The sequence below is a fragment of the Echeneis naucrates genome, chromosome 16 (assembly GCF_900963305.1).
Source record: "Echeneis naucrates chromosome 16, fEcheNa1.1, whole genome shotgun sequence".
Taxonomy (NCBI): domain Eukaryota; kingdom Metazoa; phylum Chordata; class Actinopteri; order Carangiformes; family Echeneidae; genus Echeneis; species Echeneis naucrates.
Window position 1 is genome coordinate 20,503,483 of NC_042526.1, and position 22,402 is coordinate 20,525,884.

The 22,402-nt window shown below is 41.6% G+C and overlaps 2 protein-coding genes across 3 annotated transcripts in view; one reads left to right on the forward strand and one right to left on the reverse strand.

Annotated features, from left to right (window-relative positions):
* Positions 1-1,360, forward strand: part of LOC115056670 (C-factor-like) — a 33,474-nt gene extending 32,114 nt beyond the window's left edge. Inside the window, exons 5-7 of the mRNA XM_029523313.1 lie at positions 281-399; positions 886-996; positions 1,155-1,360. Coding sequence (XP_029379173.1) covers positions 281-399; positions 886-996; positions 1,155-1,268 — 344 coding nt within the window. The 3' untranslated portion in view covers positions 1,269-1,360. The remainder of the gene's footprint in view (positions 1-280; positions 400-885; positions 997-1,154) is intronic.
* An 11,983-nt stretch (positions 1,361-13,343) lies between these two features.
* The window catches only part of bcar1 (BCAR1 scaffold protein, Cas family member), a 93,419-nt gene continuing 84,360 nt past the window's right edge, over positions 13,344-22,402 (reverse strand). For both annotated transcript variants that reach the window (XM_029523295.1, XM_029523294.1), the window contains exons 3-8: positions 20,260-20,409; positions 19,624-19,719; positions 17,963-18,346; positions 16,989-17,852; positions 16,312-16,398; positions 13,344-15,621 (exon numbers count right to left, since the gene is read on the reverse strand). In XM_029523295.1, the coding sequence (XP_029379155.1) occupies positions 15,076-15,621; positions 16,312-16,398; positions 16,989-17,852; positions 17,963-18,346; positions 19,624-19,719; positions 20,260-20,409 (2,127 nt within the window). In that variant the 3' untranslated portion in view covers positions 13,344-15,075. The remainder of the gene's footprint in view (positions 15,622-16,311; positions 16,399-16,988; positions 17,853-17,962; positions 18,347-19,623; positions 19,720-20,259; positions 20,410-22,402) is intronic.

Consider the following 22,402-nt stretch of genomic DNA (forward strand, 5'->3'; position numbering starts at 1 on the left):
GATCAGAGGAACCCACCTAAAATAAAGTGACTTCAAAGCTGGAGAATGAGGGTGACACAGCGCATTGCTTACATTTTTAAAACAGTTGCCATTCCTCCTTCATAGACCGATGGCCGCGGAGAGTTAAAATAAAAGTAGCCCGGCGGTAAAAAATCAAGCAGAGCACTGTACTCTGGTTAGTCAAATCAAATCAAATCAGATTTATTTATATAGCTTATAGTTTCATTTTAATCAAATCTTTTTATCTTACCATCAAACCAGCCTTTTCTCTGTGTGTCAGGCAATGGGATGTCCTGCAGGAGGTCAGCCATCATCAACATCTCCTCTGTCATTTCATCCATTGAAAAATGTCCAGAGACCTTTGCTGCAGCGCCGATGTATCCTTACAGGATCAGCAAGGTACAAACAAGTGACCTAGTTTGGGATGCACAATACGAAATCAGCTAATTACTTCTCAATTGCACTTCCTGTCTCCCTATGAGCATTGTCTTACTCTGCCTTTTTGTCAGTGAAGGACAGTGAAGACTGGAGTCATATCATAGTTAGACCTGAATAATGTGTAATTATTCTGATGGATTCTGCTCCTCCTGCATGAGGAAATAAATCCTCATTTTCAATCTTTTCTTTCAATGGTTTAATAGATGAAGTGAGATGACAGTGGATGCAGAACAGAATCATCTTTGAAAAAAACATTGTCAGGTTATTTTATATTAACTCAGTAGGTTGTTTAAAAAAACTATGCCACCTCCAAAAGCCTCAGATAGTCCAGTACAATAAAAGCTCTCAAAAAGGAAGCGAAAGGACTCACAGAAGCCCCTCAAAGCATGATCAGATATTTTCCGACTGTATGTATTTATATATACTATACTGTATTTTGTTCTTTAGGCAGCACTGAACATGCTGACACGCTGTCAAGCTGAGGACTTCAGCAGGCACAACATACTGGTGACAGCCATCCACCCTGGCTGGGTGCGCACTGAGATGGGTGGACAACAGGTGCGTGTGTGGGTAGTGATATCCCAGTGAATAAAACATACAGATGCTGGCGTGTTGGTCTGAAGGCTGTAGTCATGTTGTTTTCTCTAATAAGGATAAAGTGTCTGCTCTGTTGTGTACCTGAGCACCAATGTTTTGCTGCTGTCTGTCTCCTTCAGGCTCCTCTGACCCCTGAGGACAGTGTACTGGGTATGCTCATTGTGATGTCATCGCTCAGAAACAAACACAGTGGGATGCTGATAGACTGGCAGGGCAACACCATCCCCTGGTAGCCTACCTACCTGGTAGCTGTTACCATGTACACCTAAAGACACATCACACATTTTATCTGAAAACTGCCTCACAATTAAACCACAGTCTAAAACTTAAATGTCTAAAGTGTCTTGTTTTAAAAATAATCAAAAAAAGAAGACATTATATAATGTCCACACCTCCGTATTTGAGTTTTCTGGTGCTATGACAACTCCTCCGGTCCATACAGGCAGTGTATGTGCCTCGTCCTAAGGAACAGGCTGAAGAGAAAATTAAGCTTTACAGCGTGTTGGTGATGGAAGAGTCTACAGGCTGAACTGGTACATGTCATCATCTATTGTTGGCAATTTTGTTGTCACAGTGTCATCTTTTTAACAACCTATAACCAGTCTGAATGTCTGTCACTGGTGGTTCTGTCTACTGCTCTGACATAAAGTGAGCTGATAAGTGAACAGAGGTCAGCACAGCGGCATAGTGGTTAGCACTATCGCCTTACAGGTAGACAGTCATGGTTCAATTCCTGGGCCCTGAGCCTTTCTGTGTTGAGTTTGCATGTTCTCCCTGTGCTAGTGTGGGTTTGATCCCACAGTCCAAAGACATGCCTGTTTAGGTTGATTGGTGACTAAATTGTCTAAATTGTCCATAGGTCTAAGTGTGAGTGTGAGTGGTTGTTCGCCTGTCCTTCTCTTTGTGTTGGCTCTGCAATGGACTGGTGACCTGTCCAGGGTGGGTCCCGCCCGTGCAACCCAGAAAAACAGGTACGGTAGAAGATGAATGAATGGCTGAATAAGTGAACAGCCTGAAGCCTTCCTGTCCCCTGTGGCTATTACTACAGTTTCAGTTGTGGATGTCAATCAACCTGTTAGCTTTTCTATGAATACTTGGACCAATCCTCTGCACTCATTATCTGCTTCACCTTAGCCTGGTTTGGCAACTTTAAACACTCAAAGAGCCATTGGACCTGTTGTGAGTTCCGAAGAAAGGGAGGTCGGAGATTCCAATCCCCCACATCCCTCAAACCTCTAAGAGACTATTGCCTCCAACAGAGATTTCTCAGGTCTCTGTTAAGTGCCGTCCTGGACCCTTATCTGAACCTGGCATCTCGAGACCCTGCTTTCCCAAGACATTAGATTGCAGTCAGTGCCACAAATCAGCACGAGCCTGCCTCACCCTGAAGAGAGGTACCCCTTCTCTGACCCTCCACTGAGGCTGACCTGATAAAGTTATCAGGCAGTGAACACAAATTGCTGCTCTGGAATGCATCCATACTCATATTGACACAAGAAATTCACAATAAGAAATAGGATACTCTGATCAAGTAAGAAACTGCAAAGATGCCAAACCGACTTCACTGCAAAAAGAGGACTTTGTAGCTGTTCGAACCGTTTTTCTACGAGCTAATTTGGAAGAGATAGGATTTACACAGAATAATGAACTACTCCAATCACGCAGCCACAGCACCACCTGATGGCGAGCCATCGGAACCAATGGCGTGTTGCCACCACACCATAACCTACGTACTTGAATTCCGCTCATAAATGTCTGAGAAAGAGAAAAATAAGGACACTTCATACACTGTCCATAGCCACGTCTCTGATTTTCCACAGCCAGTCAGCATATGCATGAAATGATCATGATCTTTTTTTAGTTCATTTGTTTGTGTGCTCTGTGATGTCGTGATTGCCTAATAACCATTTAATTGTGTTTTACAGTGAATCAGATAAAACCATGTCCACCGAAGTAACCACAACAAGCAGAGAAAACTGTACTGATCAAACGATACATTTATCCTTATTTTGCATATAACTTCAAAATTGGGTGAATGAAAGGCATAGTTAAAATCCGCCCTTGCTATGTCCTGAAGCTTAAGGGATAAATTCAATTGGACCAAATTTGCGCTGACAACCAGACCACACTCATGGGTCAGCCTCCAAATAAAACTAGTCAAAATAAAATTTTTTTGGACTCTTGGTGGAGTTCTGGGGAAGTTTTGGAGAGGAGAGCTTCCCAAGGAGATCTGATGAAGCAACAACAACCACAACAGAAAAAGAAACTCAGAAGTCAGAATTTAGCCGCTAAACTACAAGTTGAAGCTGAAGGTGTTGGAGACCGGAACAAGTTTGGCTGCATGGCACTCTGCCTCAAGCATTTCAAGTTGCCGTGGTAACCAGGGCCGCTTGTGCCGCACGCGGCTCCAGTCTGTTTTCATCAGGAAAGAGGCCGCTCTCGTCGGACATCTGCTCTTTGCGTGACCATTTGAGTCGTCTACCAAGTAAGGTGGCATTTATCGGCTTCCCCAGCGGGTTGTTATGAGTGGTGCGAGGCATTGCTAACAGACAACAGTGAATAACATTTTAGTTTTAGAGCTCTCCTTCCTCAGACAGACTCCCCCTTGTATTTTGATAAACGATCTGCCATTCATTCACCCAAATCCTCAAGAATCACCAGCCACTTAATTATCATCGTTATATCATGCCATGCCATTTACATATCCAAGCTCACCTGTTTCACCTAGTTTATGCTTTGATTTGCACCTGTATATAATGAGCACATTTTTATTTACCCCTTCTTAATTAATAAAACCCCCCATAAATTAAGCCATTGTTACACTCCTTCCTTCAGTAATTGTTCTTAAGTCAATCCGCAATAAAGAGCATTCCTTTTGATAAGATTTGATAAGAGGCAACACTATACACAATCCAAGGCACAACAGACCAATTTCCCACAGAAAAGAGATCACTGGGAGCCACAAAACTCCCTGCAATATTTTGATATCTAAAATGAAGATATCATTCCATATATAATTTATTGTCTTTAAGCTTACATTTATTGCATTTATGAAACCAAATAAATGCAACAAAGAAAGTGACATTTTATTTTTGCAGGCGCCAAAAAAAAACAAAACATTTTGAACTCTGAAAAAAAGACAATGGGTTATATTTGGTCTATTTGAGTCCTTCTCGTATTTTTGAAATAAAGAGCAGAACTGAAATGATCCACCTGCGCCAAACCAAAACTGCTATCTGCTTCTGTGAGCCCTCATCCTTTTATCGCCACCATCGCATGTAAGCAAGCAAGCAGTCAGCCATCAACCTTGTTGTCAGTTGTCGCACATCGGTGGTTGTCGACGTAAATTTTGGGCGCCAAAAATTTTAACTATAAAATAATAATAATAAAAATAAACATCTTTCATTTTAATAATACAAGACCACCATAATCTTTACATTTAGAATTACATAAAAAATAGCATACTAAAATAATAATAAATCAATCAGTCAATAATAATAAAAATAAAATATGAATTATTTATTTTCCACCACAGCCAGAGGACTGGAAGAGCAATATGCAGCTCCAGAGCTGCGGGTTGCCGACCCCTGCCCTAGGCAACATTATCAGGAAACACAGCATCAACTTACACTGTTATGCAGACGACACTCAGCTGTATTTATCAACGAAGCCAAATGAAGTCAGTCAGACTGTAGGCATGTCTTGAAGACATGCCGAGGATTTGGGTCTGAACCAGCATCGGTCCGGGGGGTGGACTCCTAACGTGATAACACAAAGGGGAGACAAAACTTTCAAAATAAAACAGGATGTGACCAACAAATAAAACCCAATCCCTGATAGTTTTTGCAGATTGTTGAAATGGCAGCAGGGGTTGTAGCCCATTCTGTGGTCTGTCCTGAGACCATGGTCTCTGGCATAGACCAGTGGTTCCTACCACCAGGAGCGCTAAAGATGCTGGCCCTGACCAGCTCGTCACTCATCTGTCCTATGGTCCTTGTGGTCTGGATCAGTTAGGAAGTCACCTATGAAGTGGCTTTTGTCATTTTAATACACCTTCTCCCTTTTCTGCCCGTTTTGGCAGCACTCTTAGCTGGATAAATATCAGAGATCGTAATCTTTTGTCCATAAAATACAATTGTCTATTAATTGTATTATTTAAGCAGGTCTTCTTAATCAGAACCAGCTGGTGTCTGGCATGGACCAGTGGTTCTTTTAAACTTTACCAATGTGTTACATTTTAAAAACTTGCCACATTGCCCTTCATATCAAATCTTGATCTATAAAATTGTCGAAGAAAAAAACATAAAGTTGAGCAATAAAGCAACTGTAAATGGAAATAGCCTATAGGGCAGTAACAAATGTAACAGTCAAAGCTTCTTGACTGATCCAGCATTGAATCACTTAATGATCTTTCTAATGATTTTCTCGGCATAGAATCTGAAAAAACCGTCAAATCTCATCAAGGCAATGGTGGCCTGCACAAATAAAAACATATTAGTTAAGGACAACATAGGAAAACATAAGCATGGGAGAGGACACATTACCAGCTTTATTATTGTTAAATTAAAAGATGTAATTCAGCTATATTTATGGGTGATCAAGTAACAGTAAGCTAAATTCTGTTGGACGAACTGTCATTAATCAAATCTGATTTATTTGTATAGCACTAAATCATAACAAAGTTACATTAAGACACTTTACATATAGAGCAGATCTAGAAAAAACTCTTTATAAAATGATTTAAAGAGACCCAACAAATCCCCAATGAGCAAGCACTTGGTGTCAGCAGCAAGGAAAAACTTCCTCGAAGAGGCAGAAACCTCAGGCAGAACCAGGCTTGGGGGGGGGGGTGGCCACCTGCCTCAACCAGTTGGGTTGAGAGAGGGTGGCACGGGGGGCAAAGTTGGATGGGGTAGGGAGAGAATGAGAGCAAGAGGAGGGGATATTCAAAACAGGTGTAGGCAAGAACATGATGCTGCATGAAGTTCATAGAAATTATGCTGTATGGAATTCATGAGGATAAGGGAGCAGCAGACGTTGTAGGAACATTGGATGGCAATGAGTCACGACATGTAGGATGAGGACAGGGAGATACAGAAGAGGGACTGATAGAGACAAGGACTTTGGGAAAACATGGTTAGTGAATGCAGTACACATGGTTAGAACTGGGAGGGGGAAGGGGATGCTCAGTGCTTCCCCCAGCAGCCTAGGCCTAGGCCTATAACAGTATAGCTAAAGAGTAGATGAACTTTTACTATAAACTCTGTCATACAGAAAGGTTTTAAGCCTGGTCTTCAAAACTGCGAAAGAGTCCATCCCACGGACTGACACTGGAAGTTGACACTGCAAGAGGAGCCTGATAACTGAACGATCTGCCTCCAGATTTACTCTTGGAGACTCTAGGAACCACAAGTAAACCTCCATCTAGAGAGCGGAGTGGCCTGCTAGGACAGTAAGGAACTATGAGCTCTCTGAGATATGATGGAGCTTGGCTATTAAGAGCTTTATATGTTAAAAGAAGGATTTTGAATTCTACTCTATATTTTACTGGCAGCCAATGAGGAGCCGCTAACACAGGAGAGGTATGATCTCTTTTCCTAGTTCCTGTTAATATTCGTGCAGCAGCGTTCTGAATCAACTGTAGGGCTTTTAGAGCTTTGTTTGGACATCCAGATAGCAATGAGTTCCAGCAGTCCAGCCTAGAAGTTACAAATGCATGGACTAGTTTTTCTGCATCATCCTGAGAAAGAATGTTTCTGATTTTCCTAATGTTTCTCAGGTGGAAGAAAGCTGCCCGACTAACTTGTTTTATGTGAAGGACAAAGGACATGTCCTGGTCAAAAATTACTCCAAGGTTTCTTACAATGGAGCTGGAAGCCAAAGTGATGCCGTCCAGACTGATGAGATGATTAGATAGTATTTTTCTGAGGTGCTTAGGGCCGAGTAGAATAACTTCTGTTTTGTCAGAGTTGAGAAGTAAAAAATTTCCAGTCATCCAGACTTGTCTTCAAGAAATGCCTGCAGTCTGACTGTCTGAGTGACTTCATTTGGCTTCATTGATAGGTACAGCTGAGTATCGTCTGCATAGCAGTGGAAGTTGATGCTGTGTTTCCTGATAATGTTGCCTAGAGGAAGCAGATAAAGAGTAAGAGGATTGGTCCAAGTACCAAACCCTGCGGGACTCCATGACTGACTTCAGTACATGAGGAGGAGCTGTTGTTAACATGAACAAACTGATGTCTATCTTATAAGTAGGATTTGAACCACTTTAGTGCAGTTCCTTTAATTCCAATTTCATATTCCAGGTAGTAAAATATTATGATCTATGGTGTCGAATGCAGCACTGAGATCTAGAAGGAGAAGTATGGAGGCTGATCCATTGTCTGAGGCCATTAGAATGTCATTGGAGACTTTAACCAGTGCTGTTTCTGTGCTATGATGGGCTCTAAATCCTGACTGAAACTCTTCAAACAAACTGTTCCCATCCAGATGCTCATGCAGTTGTTTTGCTACAGCTTTCTCAATGATTTTAGAAATAAAGGGAAGGTTCGATATGAGTCTATAGTTTGCCAAAACATCTAGATCAAGATTAGGCTTTTTAACCTGGGGTTTGATGACCGCGGTCTTAAGTGCCTGAGGTACATAACCCAGAAATAAAGTCAGATTAATCAAATCTAGAATGAACAGCTCAATTAAAAAAAAAGATCTCTTTAAAGAGGCTAGTTGGTACTGGGTCTAATAGACAGGTTGACTGTCTGGATGATGAAACTATAGAAGCTAGCTCTGAGAGATTCAGAGGTGATAATGATAATGATTCTAGATGTAAAAGAGGCGTCACAGCTGATTCAGGAGTTGTTGTATTCAGTAGGGGATGTTTATCTAACGTAGGCAAGAGCTGATAAATTCTTTCTCTGATTGTGAGAATTTTATCTGTAAAATAGTTAATAAAATCATCACTGCTTAGAGCTAAGGGGATCACCGGTTCAACTAAGCTATGGCTCTCTGTCAGCCTGGCTACAGTGCTGAAGAGAAACCTGGGGTTGTTCTTGTTTTCTTCTATGAGTGCTGAGTAATATGAACTTCTAGCACTGCGGAGAGCTTTTTTATGTTTTTAGGCTATCTTTCCAGGCTCTGTGAGACTCTGCTGACTTACTGGAACGCCAGTTTCTTTGTAATTTCCTTGATGTCTGCTTTAAGGCACGGATTTGGTAATTATACCAGGGAGCCAGCCTCCTCAGATTGAATACTTTCTTTTTGAGAGGGGCGGCATTGTCGAGATTTGAACGCAGTGTGGCCATAGTGCTAAATTAGTCAACACTTTGGTGAGATGGTTCGTATAGTCTCTGAGCCCAGAGAGGACGAGACTGAAGCACATCCCAAGATAGAAGACAAAGACCACTGTTTGTATACCTGAACCCCTGTTTTTTTACATGATAACTGCTAATGTGTAATACATGACTACATTTACGTGTAGTGCTTGCATACACGTAGAGGCATTATACTTATAGTTTTCTTTTTAGGATAATGTCTTCATTGTTGAGTTGCAGTCAAGTCGAGTGATGAAGGTTGAACTCTCCTGATAAAGAGGTTCTGTTCCCAGTACCATGTTAACACTCCTGATATAGAAGGTTTACCATTAGAATTGTTTTAGTATTTTCACATGCCTGTGCAATGAAGACTTGCTTGCTACTGGAATATACAATGACATACATATACAACAGTATATGTACAGTATATGTGTACACAACGGTACACATCATGTATCCCTACTCTATACTCTATGAACCTAAGTTTCTGTTTTGCACCTGTCCACTGAGCTCATATTACACAGTGTATGCCCTTGAAGGTGCAGAATTATAAGATAACATTTATGGAACTGGTCTGCATACTAGGAGAAAGATGAAACTTTTCTATCTATTCAGCTACAGTAGGTCTGTTGCAGTAGATACACGCCCACGACAACACTCATACACATTGTTTAATGCATTCTAAGAACAAGGCATGAACAGTGGTTGGCCTGTCCATGACCCTGGTAAATGACCAATTATATTCAGTTGTGTCAAAGTCCAACCTCTGTACAGGGCAGGCCCAGCCCAAGAAGATAAATTTGAACGTTTTCCAGATATCTTGGCTCTTACTGGTTGAGATCCTGAGGGAACACTGACACTTAAAGCCCAACTCTGTCTTACTTTACCTGTGACCATAATAAATGTTTCAACTGTGAACCAAAGATTTCTCAGGCTCGTTGTTGGACTTCCAAAAAAAGAATGATCAACACTAGTAGGACTAGTGGATTATTTGTTTATTTCATTAGGACACATTGGTGGAGCCCAGCGAGCGCAGAAGGTTGTTATGGGAATGCGCTGTCACGTGACTTTCAAAAATGGAAACTCAATATGTTGTACAAACACTCACAATACAAAAGTGTGTGGTATATGAACCCTTTCTGAAGACTGGTAGCGCTACAGTAACAATATAACAACAAGTAATTTCTCCAAAGCAGAATATGATCAGGGTCACTTTTGAAGACTGGAAAATGAATCATTAACTCATCCCAGCAACAGCCTCCCAAGGCACTCTTGAAATTTCTGCCAAGGAATTTTTTCTAGTCATTGATCATTAAAAATTCATTTCCACACCTCAAACTCAGTCTGTGGCTCCTGCATTTGGGTCCTCATTCCCACACTCCCGCACCCTGAATGTGATAGTTGGAGTGAGAAAAGGGAAAGGTTCGATTAAAAATAAACACTACAAAGATCACGAAACTGGTCCTGACAACAGAAAAGATCACAGAGGATGTGGTCAGGATCAGTAAATGCTTAAATAATACAAATAATAGACAATTGTATTTTAAGGACAAAATATTATGATCTCTGCCATTCATCCAGCTAAGAGTGCTGTCAAAACGATTGGAAAGGGAGAAAGTGTACTAAAATTACCAAAGCCGCTAAGCAGACCACTTACCAACTGAAGCCCACAAGGACCGCAGGACAGACCTGTAAGAAGATGCTTACAGTAACTTGGAGAAGATGTTGTGTCACTTGTCTGAGCCCAAGTATGGTGAGTTGTCTGCATTGATTTTGAAATTTCCCTGTTTGTTTGGTGATACCCCTGTGCGCACTAATTGGATTATAGTATATATAGTATAGTATTATATTGATGTCGGTGACGCGCAGCTGATTAAACAGTGGCGTTATCGCATGTTTCCAAAAAGCTTAAACATCTAGATTCTGAAGTTGATTACATGCTCCAGAATAACATTACTGTATTGTCATTTTCTAGTTGGGCCTCTCCTTGCATTTTGGTGCTGAAGCCAAATAAAACGCCAAGGTTCTTTATGGACTTGAGAAAGGTAAATGCTGTCAAAAAACCAGATTCCTTTCCGCTGCTGTGAATAGATGAATGGATAGAACAAGTAGGGTTTGTCAAGTTTGCCAGTAAATTCAATCTGCTCAAAGGATATTGGCAGGTGCTATTGTTCAAGCGCGCACAGGAAATATTTGCATTTGCTACACTGTCTGGGCTTTATTCGTATATGGTGATGCCATTCTGTTTAAGGAACACTCCAGCAACATTCCACCAGCTGATGAATCAAGTGTGGCCAGTCTGGAGGACTGCTCTGTTTACCTTGATGCTTTAGTAATTTACATTGGCATTTGGCATTCCCATCTTCAGCGCATCCGTGCACTGTTTGAATGTCTGGCTGTGGTGCAGCTCACCATCAACCTGGCAAAATGTGAGTTTGATATAGCAACAGTGGCATATCTTTGCCATGTGGTGGGGCTAGGCAGTGTGGCTCCAGTCCAGGCCAAGGTTATGGTGGTTGATAAGTACCCGCAGCCTACAACAAAAAAGAAACTTCATCAGTTTTTGGGCGTAGTGGTGTCCTATAGAAGTTTCTGTAAAAAGTTTTCCAAGGAGGTGTTTCCTCTGACCGAATTGTTGAAGGCAACCAAGAAAACATTGGTTTGGTCATCTGAATGTCAAGCATTTGATAATGTAAAATCTCTCTTGTGCTCTTCTCCTGTTTTAGCAGCTCCACACTTTGATTGAGAATTTATGCTCCTCCAGGTAGATGACAGATAAGGTGGAAATAGGTGCGGTTATACTGCAGGGGGATGACCAAGGGATGGTGAGGCCAGTCATGTTCTTTTCAAAAAAGTTGAATAGCTACCAACATAATTACTTAGTGATTGAGAGGGAAGCACTGGCACTCATTTAGGCTCTACAGCAGTTTGAGGTGTATATAGAGGAGCGTCTCATTGTCTATACAGACCACAATCCTCTGACCTTTATTCAATGCCCAAATCATGGCTTATGAGATGGTGTCTGTTTTTGCAGGCCTGTGATCTTCACATTAGACATACTGAAGGAACAGAAAATGTGATAGCAGATGTGCTGTCATATGCCCCTTTGCGCTGAGTTAATAGAGCTACTGTACACTATGCCATACTGCTTGTTTAATCTGTTCTTGCTTTGCCTTTTTTCTTTAATTGCTTCCTCAGTTACCGGGCTTGCTGAGCATGGGTGTGGGGAGTAACAGCACAAGGGGCAGGATGTTAAGTGTACATGATTTTTTATTTATTTATTTTTTTGTGTTTTTTTGTTTTTCCTTTGTTTATTCCTTTTGAGCAATCTAAATTGATTATATTTGACATTTATGGGTGGCTATTCAAGTGCCTAACCTTTTGGGACATCAACTTTATTGGGGGTGAGGGGCAACCCCTGTCTGTTTGTGTGTCTTGTCTTTATAGTGAAGTACAGGATGAGCTGATTGGTTTGGAGCACCTATAAGCACCTAGGCTATATTTTTGTTGGCTTGTATTACGATAAGTAGCATGTATTTATTTGCACTCTGTGTCCCTTTCCGTTTTTGTCATGGCCTATGGGCTGGGTTATGGCATTTGACATTTTCAGTTGTTAATCTGAGGTTGAGAAAATAATACATGAATGAATTTGATTTCATATCTATATAATAATGGTAAGGCAGTTTTATATTAACACTAACATCAGATATAGTTTTCCGAACCTTTTATTTTTAGCCTTTGAACTACAATAGCAATATAAATATAAATGGATGGATTAGTCACATCTTCACAGAAAGTGTTAACTTGTCTCTATGCAGACGTGAAGTGACTTTTAACGCACCTTTAGGTTTCTGTTTCCTGTGTGGTCATTGGTGTCTCTAACCTGGGTAATACATGGACCAGGATGCATCATGAGAGGAAGACAAGCTGTTGGAGACAGTGTTAGAGGTTAAATTGGACAAGAGTGTGCTGGAGCTCAGCTCAGCCACTTTTGGTATCAAATAATCACTTGTTCATTTTCATTTTGTTACAAAAATAATATGACATTGTGAATAATTCAAAAGACTAAAAAGAGACATGAATTATACAGACACCAATCAATGTTACATGAAATTATCAGATAGCATTAGGCATGAATCACATTCTAATACAGCAGTCACCAAGTAAGGGGGGGAGCCCTGGTCAAGAGTTGGTGTCTCTGTGCTTAGTCAATGACTTTGTAAAATTTTCTGAGATTCAGGGTTTTATTCTTCTGATGTCCCTTTAATCCAGTATCTGGATTGTGCTGGACAGGAGGCAGGGCCTACCCAAGAGTTGGTAGGGGGACTTAATGTTGTGGCTGATTGGTGTACTAATGAAACTTGAGGCAGGATGATCTGTCCACCCAGATTCTTCCCCCTCCATCACCTCTAAAATCTTTGAAACCTTTTTGACTCATTATTTTGTTCTGTAGTTTTTATATCCCATATTGTCACTATCTAATTAAACAAATTATTGGTTTGCCTTGTACATGTTTAATCATCTGCTTGTGCATCCTGAAACTACCAGAATCTACCAGTTCATCCTCCAGTAAGTGAGTTACTGGATTTTACAGCTTTTCTTATTAGAAGGGCTCCAGATCAGAATAATGTGGGGTTACTGACACTTTGCAGTCACTAATGCCTTGTGCTTTCCCTGATATCACAATTATAAAATGTTATGTCTTTATTGAACACATCTATTAAACATTCACAGTAATGATGGAAAAAAATAGTGAAGTCTTGGATTAAATAACTAGTCAAACCTCCTTTGGCTGCAACCAAGCTTCTCCAACCTGTTGATCAGACTTGTGCAATGCTCAGGAGGAATTTTGGGCCATTCTTCCTTCCTGCTTCAGCTTGGCCATCTTCTTATGCCATATATGGCACTGTGCGTTCCTGCCAAACAATTTAGCCTTTGTTTCTTAAGTCTACAAAACATTCTTCCAGTAATGTTGTGGAGTGTCTGAAGGTGTGCACTCACATATATACTGTATATATATATTATTATTATTATTATTTTTTTTTTTTTGGAAAGCAGTGGCTTCCTCTGTGGTGTCCTGCCTTGGAAACCATACCTGTTCAATGTTTTACATATAGGAAACTCATGAATAGAGATGTTAACCAGTTGCAGTGACTTCTTCAGGTCTTTAGCTGTTGCTCTAGGTTTCTTGTTTACCTCATTGAGCATTCTGCGTCGTGCCTTTTGTGTCAACTTGGCTAGGTGTCAATTTCTACGGAGAGTGTCAACAAATGTGTACTGTAGCTAGCTTTTCAAACTGTAGACTGGTGAATAACTAAAGTCTTTGAAATGACTTTGTTACCCATTCCAGTCTTGAAAGTCAAAAATTCTTGACCATAGGTCTTCAGAGATCTCTTTTCTGCGAGGCATGGTTCACACCAGATTCTTCTTGTGAATAGCAAACTAAAAATGTTTGAGTGTTTTTATAGGTCAAAGTAGCTCTTTACCTTGCCCCAATCTTATTTCATTGTTTGAACTTCTCGCTTGCTAACGCCTAACTCCACTTAGCTCTTTGTGGTGTGATTAGCCTAAGGGTTCAGTTACTTTTTTTTTTTTTTGACCAGCACTGTGAGTTTTTAATGGATGTGTTCAGCAAAAACATGAAATATTATAATTATTTAGGTACATTGCATTTGTCCAAGAGCGTTTAATGCAGAAAGTAGGTAACGCCAAAAGGTTAACATGCTTTTTCTTCTCACTGTATACTAAGATGATCTGAGACATTAGATAAAACCAGTACATTAGTGTCAGAGAAAAAAAGAAAAAGCAGGTTTAATGTCACTTACACGCCTGTTCTCTGATACATGCCTCTTACAAAACACCTTATGTATAGCTTCCAAAAAACCAGCTGAGATGCAATGTGATCATATTTAATAATCTGTAGGCAGCAGTGTTGCCTTCCCCAGCGGCGGTATGAAATCAGTGTGGACCACTTGTCACACAGTGTCATCAGGTAATGTCAACATTTGCTCCAGTGTTTTCTTGGAAAGGGTGGTGAAGAGCAAAGACGTACTACAACACAGTCAAACATATCATCTGGAATTTACACATCCATAACAATAGATATACAACGATGAAGAGTCAAAGCCATAATTATAAGGTACAGCATAATAATAACAATTATTTATATTGTCTAAAAACTACAACTATGTTTCCATCTTTTCTTCAAAAAAGAGCCATATATTTATATTTATATACTGGAGGTTCTTAAGTCTCCTTCTGTTTCCTGACTAAACTGGTCACTTCAATATTTGCAGTGATTATTTTTCAACCATTGGCCTGGCCCACTGATGATCACATAGCTGTGGTAAAAAGCGCATTGGAGTCAGGGATGAGAGAAGAATGGTCCCATTGAAAGGTGAGGTAGAGAGGGAGCAGGGAATGAGCATGACGTCAGTGGCTGTGATCCCAGGTGGGTCCAGACAATTCCCAATTGGATCCCACACCCACAGGGACATTTAGGGTTTCCAATGCTACATGTCAGAATTGGAGGGAGTATCACCTCATGGGGTTGAGGCATATGAATCAGAAGGGTGTTTTGGATTTCTTGCAGCACTTTGTACTCCAAATGTCCTACCTCATATTGTAGGGGTGCATAGGGTTGGCCGCCCATGGCGCAATGGATTTAATGCTCCTTGTTTCTTCAACATCTCTGATTGTGTCACTGACTTTTTCCCTCCTGCCCCCTTACCCCCTACATCACTAGCAGCTGCCCTAGCACCATCCTGAACTGCTGCGTGTGCCCTGCCAACTCCCTCACCCTTTCCATCATATCCCGGGCTGCCCCAGGGGAAGGGTATTGAAGTGCCGCTGTCTTCGTGCTGATCACTATGTCTTTGAGTTTTTCACAGAGGCTGTTGCTGCTTTGTGCCACCCGTGCCCTCACTTCAGGAGACTTTGCTTGTCGCGACAGCGTGTCGCCAATGAACACCAGCTTATGAGCACTGAGGATGACGAACTTGCTGTGTGCTACGAAGATCTTGGGTGGCTGGTTGGAGTTGATGGCTGTGAAGAACGCATCAATGGCATTGGTCACTGTTGTAACATTCTGTTCACATTGTTCCTGGTAGAAGAGGAGGAGCTGCCTGTCAGCATGGCACAGCATGGAGGAGGAGGGGCCACCTGAGCCATTCTGGGCCAGCTGCATGACCAGAGGGTGGTGTGGGGGTGGGACCCAACTCGTCATGTCGTTGTTGATTGGCCTGCTAACTTCCTGCTCCAGCCGCTCAAACTGTTTAATCTGGAGAGAAGAGGTGACATGATGATCAGAAGGACGTGATTCTAATCTAAATCTTTCATGAAGCAACATGACATTGAACATTTTAAAGACTAGACGGCTCACTGATGAAATCAACATTTTGTCAACATTAACAAATAATCATCATCACTGGACACACAAACAACCAGCAAAGCAATGTGTCCTGAACACAGAACCAAGGTCAAACGTTGCCATGGTTTGAAACCACATTGTTTAAAGTGACAACCAGGGACTCAGTATCACAGATCAATCAAACTGATCAACCAACTCTGTTGACTAATAACCACAAGAGCAGAAGTTCAGAGCTCCAGTTAGTAAAATTATCATATTGTGCATCATATTTATTACACTTCTGTTTCATTTCTTTTCAGTTTTTGCCAGAATTAAAAAATAATAACATGGAACTGGAGAAAATGTCCACCCTTGCTTCTTCTTAATTATTATCTGAAGAATGAGGGATAGTCAGGTGATGGGAAATGATAATATTTCAAAATAAAAGCATTTCTATTAAATTAGATGCACATACACGCCATGGGGATGTGCTGGCCTCAAGCCTGGATAAATATAGGTAACAAGGAAATGGGGAAAAAGCAAAGAGAGAGAGGGAGAAAAAAAATACACCATGAGGATGTTCAGAAAAAATGAGTGTGAATGGGTTGAGTTCACACACACCTGTTGCTGTTCCAGTTGTGTCTTGTGTCGGATGATGTTGCCTTTCTCCAGCAGCTGTCTTTGATTTTTCTCAAACTCCTCCTTTCCCTAATACATCATACAAATACATACACATTAACACACAGACGAAGACAGTACATCGATCACATTTCTCTTTCTGTCAGCAGAATTATCAAAACATGTAACACATAAGCTCTGCCTCCCTCCAATGCTGAAGGACAGGAACTGCACAGTTACAGTTACTTATCAGAGGTGTGTGTGTGTGTGTGTGTGCTGACTGTGGTGTTGTTATTGAGTGCATAAATACTTCAAAAACATAATGGGGAATATATATGGTATTAATATTACCATATATGTCTCTTTTCATACACATGATGCAGCTCAAAGATGTTTACACAGCTTCAAACCGAACACAGACCACACACAGACCACACACACACACACACACAAAATCCGGTTTTCATTCAATGCCATTGAGAATTGAAAAAAAGTGTCATTTGATGCTGAACAGCAGGAGGCTCTATATGCCTCTTTCAGCAAGATAATGCATTCCATACATGTGTCTGTATGTGAGTGTACGTGTGTGATGGCATATGTGTGTGCGTGTATGTATGTGTTCATGTTTCTATGCATCTATGTGCATGTGTGTATGCATGTGTGTACGAGGGTCTGTGTACCTGTAGATGTACATAGTCGTAGTCCTCCATCCAGCCTTCCTCTGTGGTCTCATATGGCCTGTCCACACCCTCCTCTTCCTCTGCAGCTGTAAACTTTGGTGGAGATGGGAGGGGTCGTGACTGAATGTTTACCTTCTCCCCTCCCTGATAGTTCCCACTTCCTGATCCTGTCACATGACTGTTGATTTCCCCAGGGATTGGAGGAAGTGGCAGTTGCTGCTGGAGCCGGTTGGTCCGTTTGAAGAGAAGAGAGGCATTACCATGAAGAAAGGAAGCAAGCTGCTTGGCATCATCAGGGATGCCTCGTGCTGTCATGATTAGGCGATCTAAGTCATCCCCTCCTGGTGGTGGTGCTGTGAGTGCTGCATGTGACCAGGAAATAGCGTCTAAGCTCTGACTATGTCGAACCAAACTCTGGAAAACTTCCTCCATCTTCCCAACCTGACGGCCTAGTTTAGTCTGCAGGGAGCGGTCTGTGGCTTGTGTGGCGTTTGCCACAGCTCCCCGGGCAAACTCTAGGAAGTCTCGGACAGTGGTGCGCACCCGATCAGCAGCCTGTTGGATGGCTGCAAGGTTCCCTTCCAGGTGGGCAGTGCTTCTCCAGTTACCTGTGATGAAAGACATCATGAGGGAAACACTGGATTCGACTGCTTGCTGCAGACGAGACAGACGCTCCATGGCCTGTTCCAGGTCCAGCATTAGGGGTTTCCCTGAAACAGGAAGTGAAGAGGAGCAAGAGTCGCGGACAGGAACCATGTCTAATGATGAAGCAGAGTGGTTGCTCCGGGTGCTTCCTGTGCTTGAGGCAGACAACCGCTTGAACAACATGGTCAGTTCCTCGCTGGACTGGGCATCACGTACAACCTGGAGAACATGACATGAGAAATTACATCACAAGAGAGAGACATTGAAGCAGCTGAGCCATTGGCCTCCATCCTCTCCTGTCGGCACAATGGTCCCTTTAAGACTCCTACCTGTGGTGGCACGTCGTAAACATATTGGTCTCCCCTCTCTCCCCCTCTGTCCTCTAGTTCCCGGGGGATGTTGTAGACATCCTGGATGGGTTGACCTCCAGTTCGCAGACTTGCTGGAATGTCATAGATCTCCTGGGGGACCTGGCTAACCCCGCTCCTTTCTCCATGGTAATTCTTATCTTTTAGTATTGGGGGTGGGACATCATACACATCCTCTGGAATGGGGGGCTCATCATCGTCCTCATTGTTGTGCAGGTACTGGCTAGGAGCAACAGGGACTGTTGGTTTCAGTTTGGCAAAGTGGGGAGGCACATCATATGTCTCCTCTCTGACTGGCTGAGTATCAGGGACGTCCTTAGTAATAGACGGGGGGAAGTCATAAACCTACAGAGAAATATTCAGAATAATCATTCAAACCTTTCACTCAGACTCTTCATGAGACATTTTTATACCAGGTTAATCAAAAGTTTTTTCACGAAAAGATAATAATTAATAGATAAATATTAACCTACAAATGTTTGTTTTAATTTTCAGCGTAGTCTCTTCAAAAATTCAAAGGATTTTGTAAATTAACAGTCAATCACATACATTCATGCCCAATTTGGATTGATCGTCTACCTGATCCTCTCTGCCATCAACATGTCAGGATCTCAAATTGTCCAGTCCTTTTGTTCACATTCCTGCTATTCACATCACTTACTTACTTCCAATTCGTCTTGAGAGCTGAATTAGTAAATATTAGCATGCGGATGTAGATTGTTATATCACTTTGCTAAACTCCTCATCAAGCTTTGAGGATTTTGTCAGAAAGGCCCATATTTTATAAGAAAAGCTAATATTCTAACTTCTATTGCATTTCATTTTGAAGTGTTAAAACATTAGCAGCAACATGGTGGCACAGTGGTTAACACTGTTGCCTTACAACAAGAAGGACGTGGGTTTGGTTCCTGGGGTCTTTCTGTGCAGAGTTTGCATGTTTTCCCTATGCTTGTTTGGGCTTCCTCCGGGTACTCTGGTTTCCTCCCACCATCCAAAGATATGTATGTTTGGGTTTACTGGTGACTTTAAATTGCCTGTGGGTCGGAGCGTGAGTGTCGGTGGTTGTTTGTCCCTGTCTTTCTGAATGTGTTGGCCTTGCAATGGATTGGCGACCTTTCCGGGGTGTACCCCGCCTCTTGCCCAATATCAGCTTGGATTGGTAGACCCAGTAAAAGATGAATTAATTAATTAATTAAACAGTATAAGATACATTTGTGGTTTTAACATTCAAAAAATAAACCAACAAAAAACCATATTCTAGAGCTTCAGGAACAAGTCAATCAAAAATATCAAAAGTGAGACTTTTGATGACTTCAATGTAGAACTTAAACCTGATGGTGATAGACCATATCGACTTTTAACATCAACGTTTAGACTGCTTGGACCTTTAACATCTACCTTTAGACCGTATGGACCTTTAATATTTATCTTTAGACCATGTGGACCTTTAAATTCTAACTGTAGACTGTATAGACCTCTAATATCAACCTTTAGACCTCAATCATGCTGGTTCATTAGGGTCACTCTGTGTTGTGCTACTACATAACATATAAACATCTACATATCAAACAACTGCCACACAGTTAATATACATAAATACACAAAAACCAAACCAGCCTCACCATTTGCAGTGTGTTCTTGTCTGTACTGGCTGGAGTGTCATATATGTCCTGACCACTCGAGGGCCCCTTCACCACCATGGGGGGAATGTCATACACCTAAACGCAAACATAAGACACACATTAATAAAAAAAAAAAAGCAAATTATCAAACACATGCCACACTGGACACACACATCAGACATACACGTCAAAGCAGCTGAAAAATCTGTTCAGCTGTTCCTTGAATGGAGTTACATAAAAGCACCAAACCTTGATGTGAACTGGATGACTACACTAGACTTTTATTAGTAAGTAAAAATTGTAAAAATCTTCAGAATTGGAATCCCATTTTCATATATATTTCGCTCATTGAGTGAACACACACACACACACACACACCATTACACAAATCTACTTATTCCTGCAGCCCCACCTCTAGACTGCAGAGGTTGTGTGTCAATGACTTTCTCTTCAGACTCATCATCAACAAGAGTCTCCTCCATGTACTATCCAAGTATGTGTGGGTGTGCACGCGTGTTGGTGCAAGTAGAAAATGTGCAGAATTACACAGGAAAAAACTGACCACCATGTCTTTTTTGAGGAATCAGACAAAAAAAGGCCCAAGAATTCTCACACACACACACGCAACTAGCTCACCTGTGCGTTGTACTGTTGTCGAGTTGGCGGTACATCGTAGATGTCCTGCTGGGTTGGAGGCTGATGTCTGGGTGGGACGTCATACTCATCCTGGTCTGACTTCACTGTGTCATACAAATACACCTGTCCAACCCGAGTAGGGACAACCACCTAGATACACAAAAACACAAGAGTCACACAAAGCCCTGCACTCACAACACAAGCATCATTCTGAAGAGTAGAGGATGGATCAGCTCCACCACAGATGAGGCCCTAAGTCCATATAGTCATCATCTATAAAAGTTGTTCACCATTTCTGACAAAACAACATGCTTCTTTGTTTCTCAGACAAGGGAGGATCCTGTTGAAGTCTGTCCCTGACAAACCTCATCTTTTCACATCTATGTGACAACACAATCACAAACTGTAAGTCCAGCTGCTATTGATAAGTGTATGACATGTGACCCAGGTCTAAAAAAACCTCTGTTAGTTTCTACTCTATTTCTCTTCTCCCGAGACTCTCACTTCCCTCATGCCCTCTTGGGCTCCTCTCTTTTGGTCCCTGGATCCTGTCTTGGCTTGGATCCTCTGAGCCATCTCTTGGATTAGCTCTCCTGGCCTGGAGGTTGGGCCTGAGCTCCTTTGCAACGCGATGTCATGCTTAAGATGTCTAAGACTGGACAAACTGAACTCCAACAGGTTTGACACAATGTCTCCCTGCTTTTTCCTTCACGCAGCTATCTTCAAGTTAGCATCAACTGCTAATTTAACTTCAACACCAGCAATGCATCCAACTTAAGGAACAAAGGAGGAATTCAACCTGCAGCTCTGGACTTTGGGCACTAGACTTGCACAAAGCACAAGGAACAACATGTGCTTGTCCACAAACTGGGTAATGTTCACTGGGCCAGGCTAGCATAGCGCAAGCACAGCTTGTTGTATGTTCACACATGCTTTAGCACATCACTCGCCCTGCATGCAACTAACCCTCACCCCTTTTTACCCTATCACCTTGGAACTATTTCAGCTGGCCTTAACAAAAGACCACCAGACATGTTACTCTGGCGGCCATTTGGTTTGTAGTTTCATTGCCTGTTGTCTGGTCACTGTCTCTCTCTCTCACACACAGAACACAGACATGCCGATACACAAACCCACAAATACATTTACAGTACATAGCCCATATTAGAATAGTACTTATGTATTTTTAGTTACTTTATAATAAATCTTCTTACACACAACCACTGATCTATTTTATGTAGCACAAGATAGAATATTGCCAATATCTTCTCTGCAGGGCTCTGAATCCTTTGGTTTAGTTTAATATGGTTCGAGATAGTTCCAAATTAATAGTATTTCTTGAAACTGAATTGGTGATTCTGAGATAGTTTCCCCTTTTTAAAGTGGTGCTCTGAGGTTACCTTTGATATTAATTATGGTTATCATTTAACATTCATATTTTTTATAGTTTTGTCAGTTTTAGATAGCCAATTAACAATGAACTACCAGGCACCAACTAATAGTGCCCTGTGTAAGTTGTATCATAACACTGAGGTTCAACAAACAAATAGCCGTTACACCTTTAAGAGAGGATTTACAGCTTGTCGGTGCTGAGTGTGCAGAGACCAAAAGTTGTAGTTTCATTAAAAAACACAATGGCAGTGAAAACAGAGCAGAGGTTCTGTCAGGGTCGCCGTGGGAACCAGGCCATCCTATTGTCTGCTCGTTTCAACTCTGCATTACATGGTCAGAGTGCAGAGTCAACCAGCAGCATGGGAAAAGTACAGAAGCTGTGCTATACAAAAAATACACAACTGAAGGAGTCACAGGTGGATGTCTGAGCACCGACTCTGAAGTATGACATTTGTTTCTGTGAAGGACATTTATCAGACAGTTGGGTTGTTCTTGCCTTAAAGTTGCTGCAAGGAAGAGAGGGAACTTCCATGTTAGGTAAATTGTCCATGTTAGCAAAACTGTTCCCATTAGCTGAGTTGTCTATGATAGCTGAGCTGTCCACATTAGGCTGGGCTGGTTATATTATCTTAACCGTCCATGTTAGCAGAACTATGAATGTTAGCTGAGCTGTCCACATTCGTTGATCTGTCCATGTCAGCTGAGCTGCCCACAATAGAATATCTGTACATATTAGTTAAGCTGTCCAAAT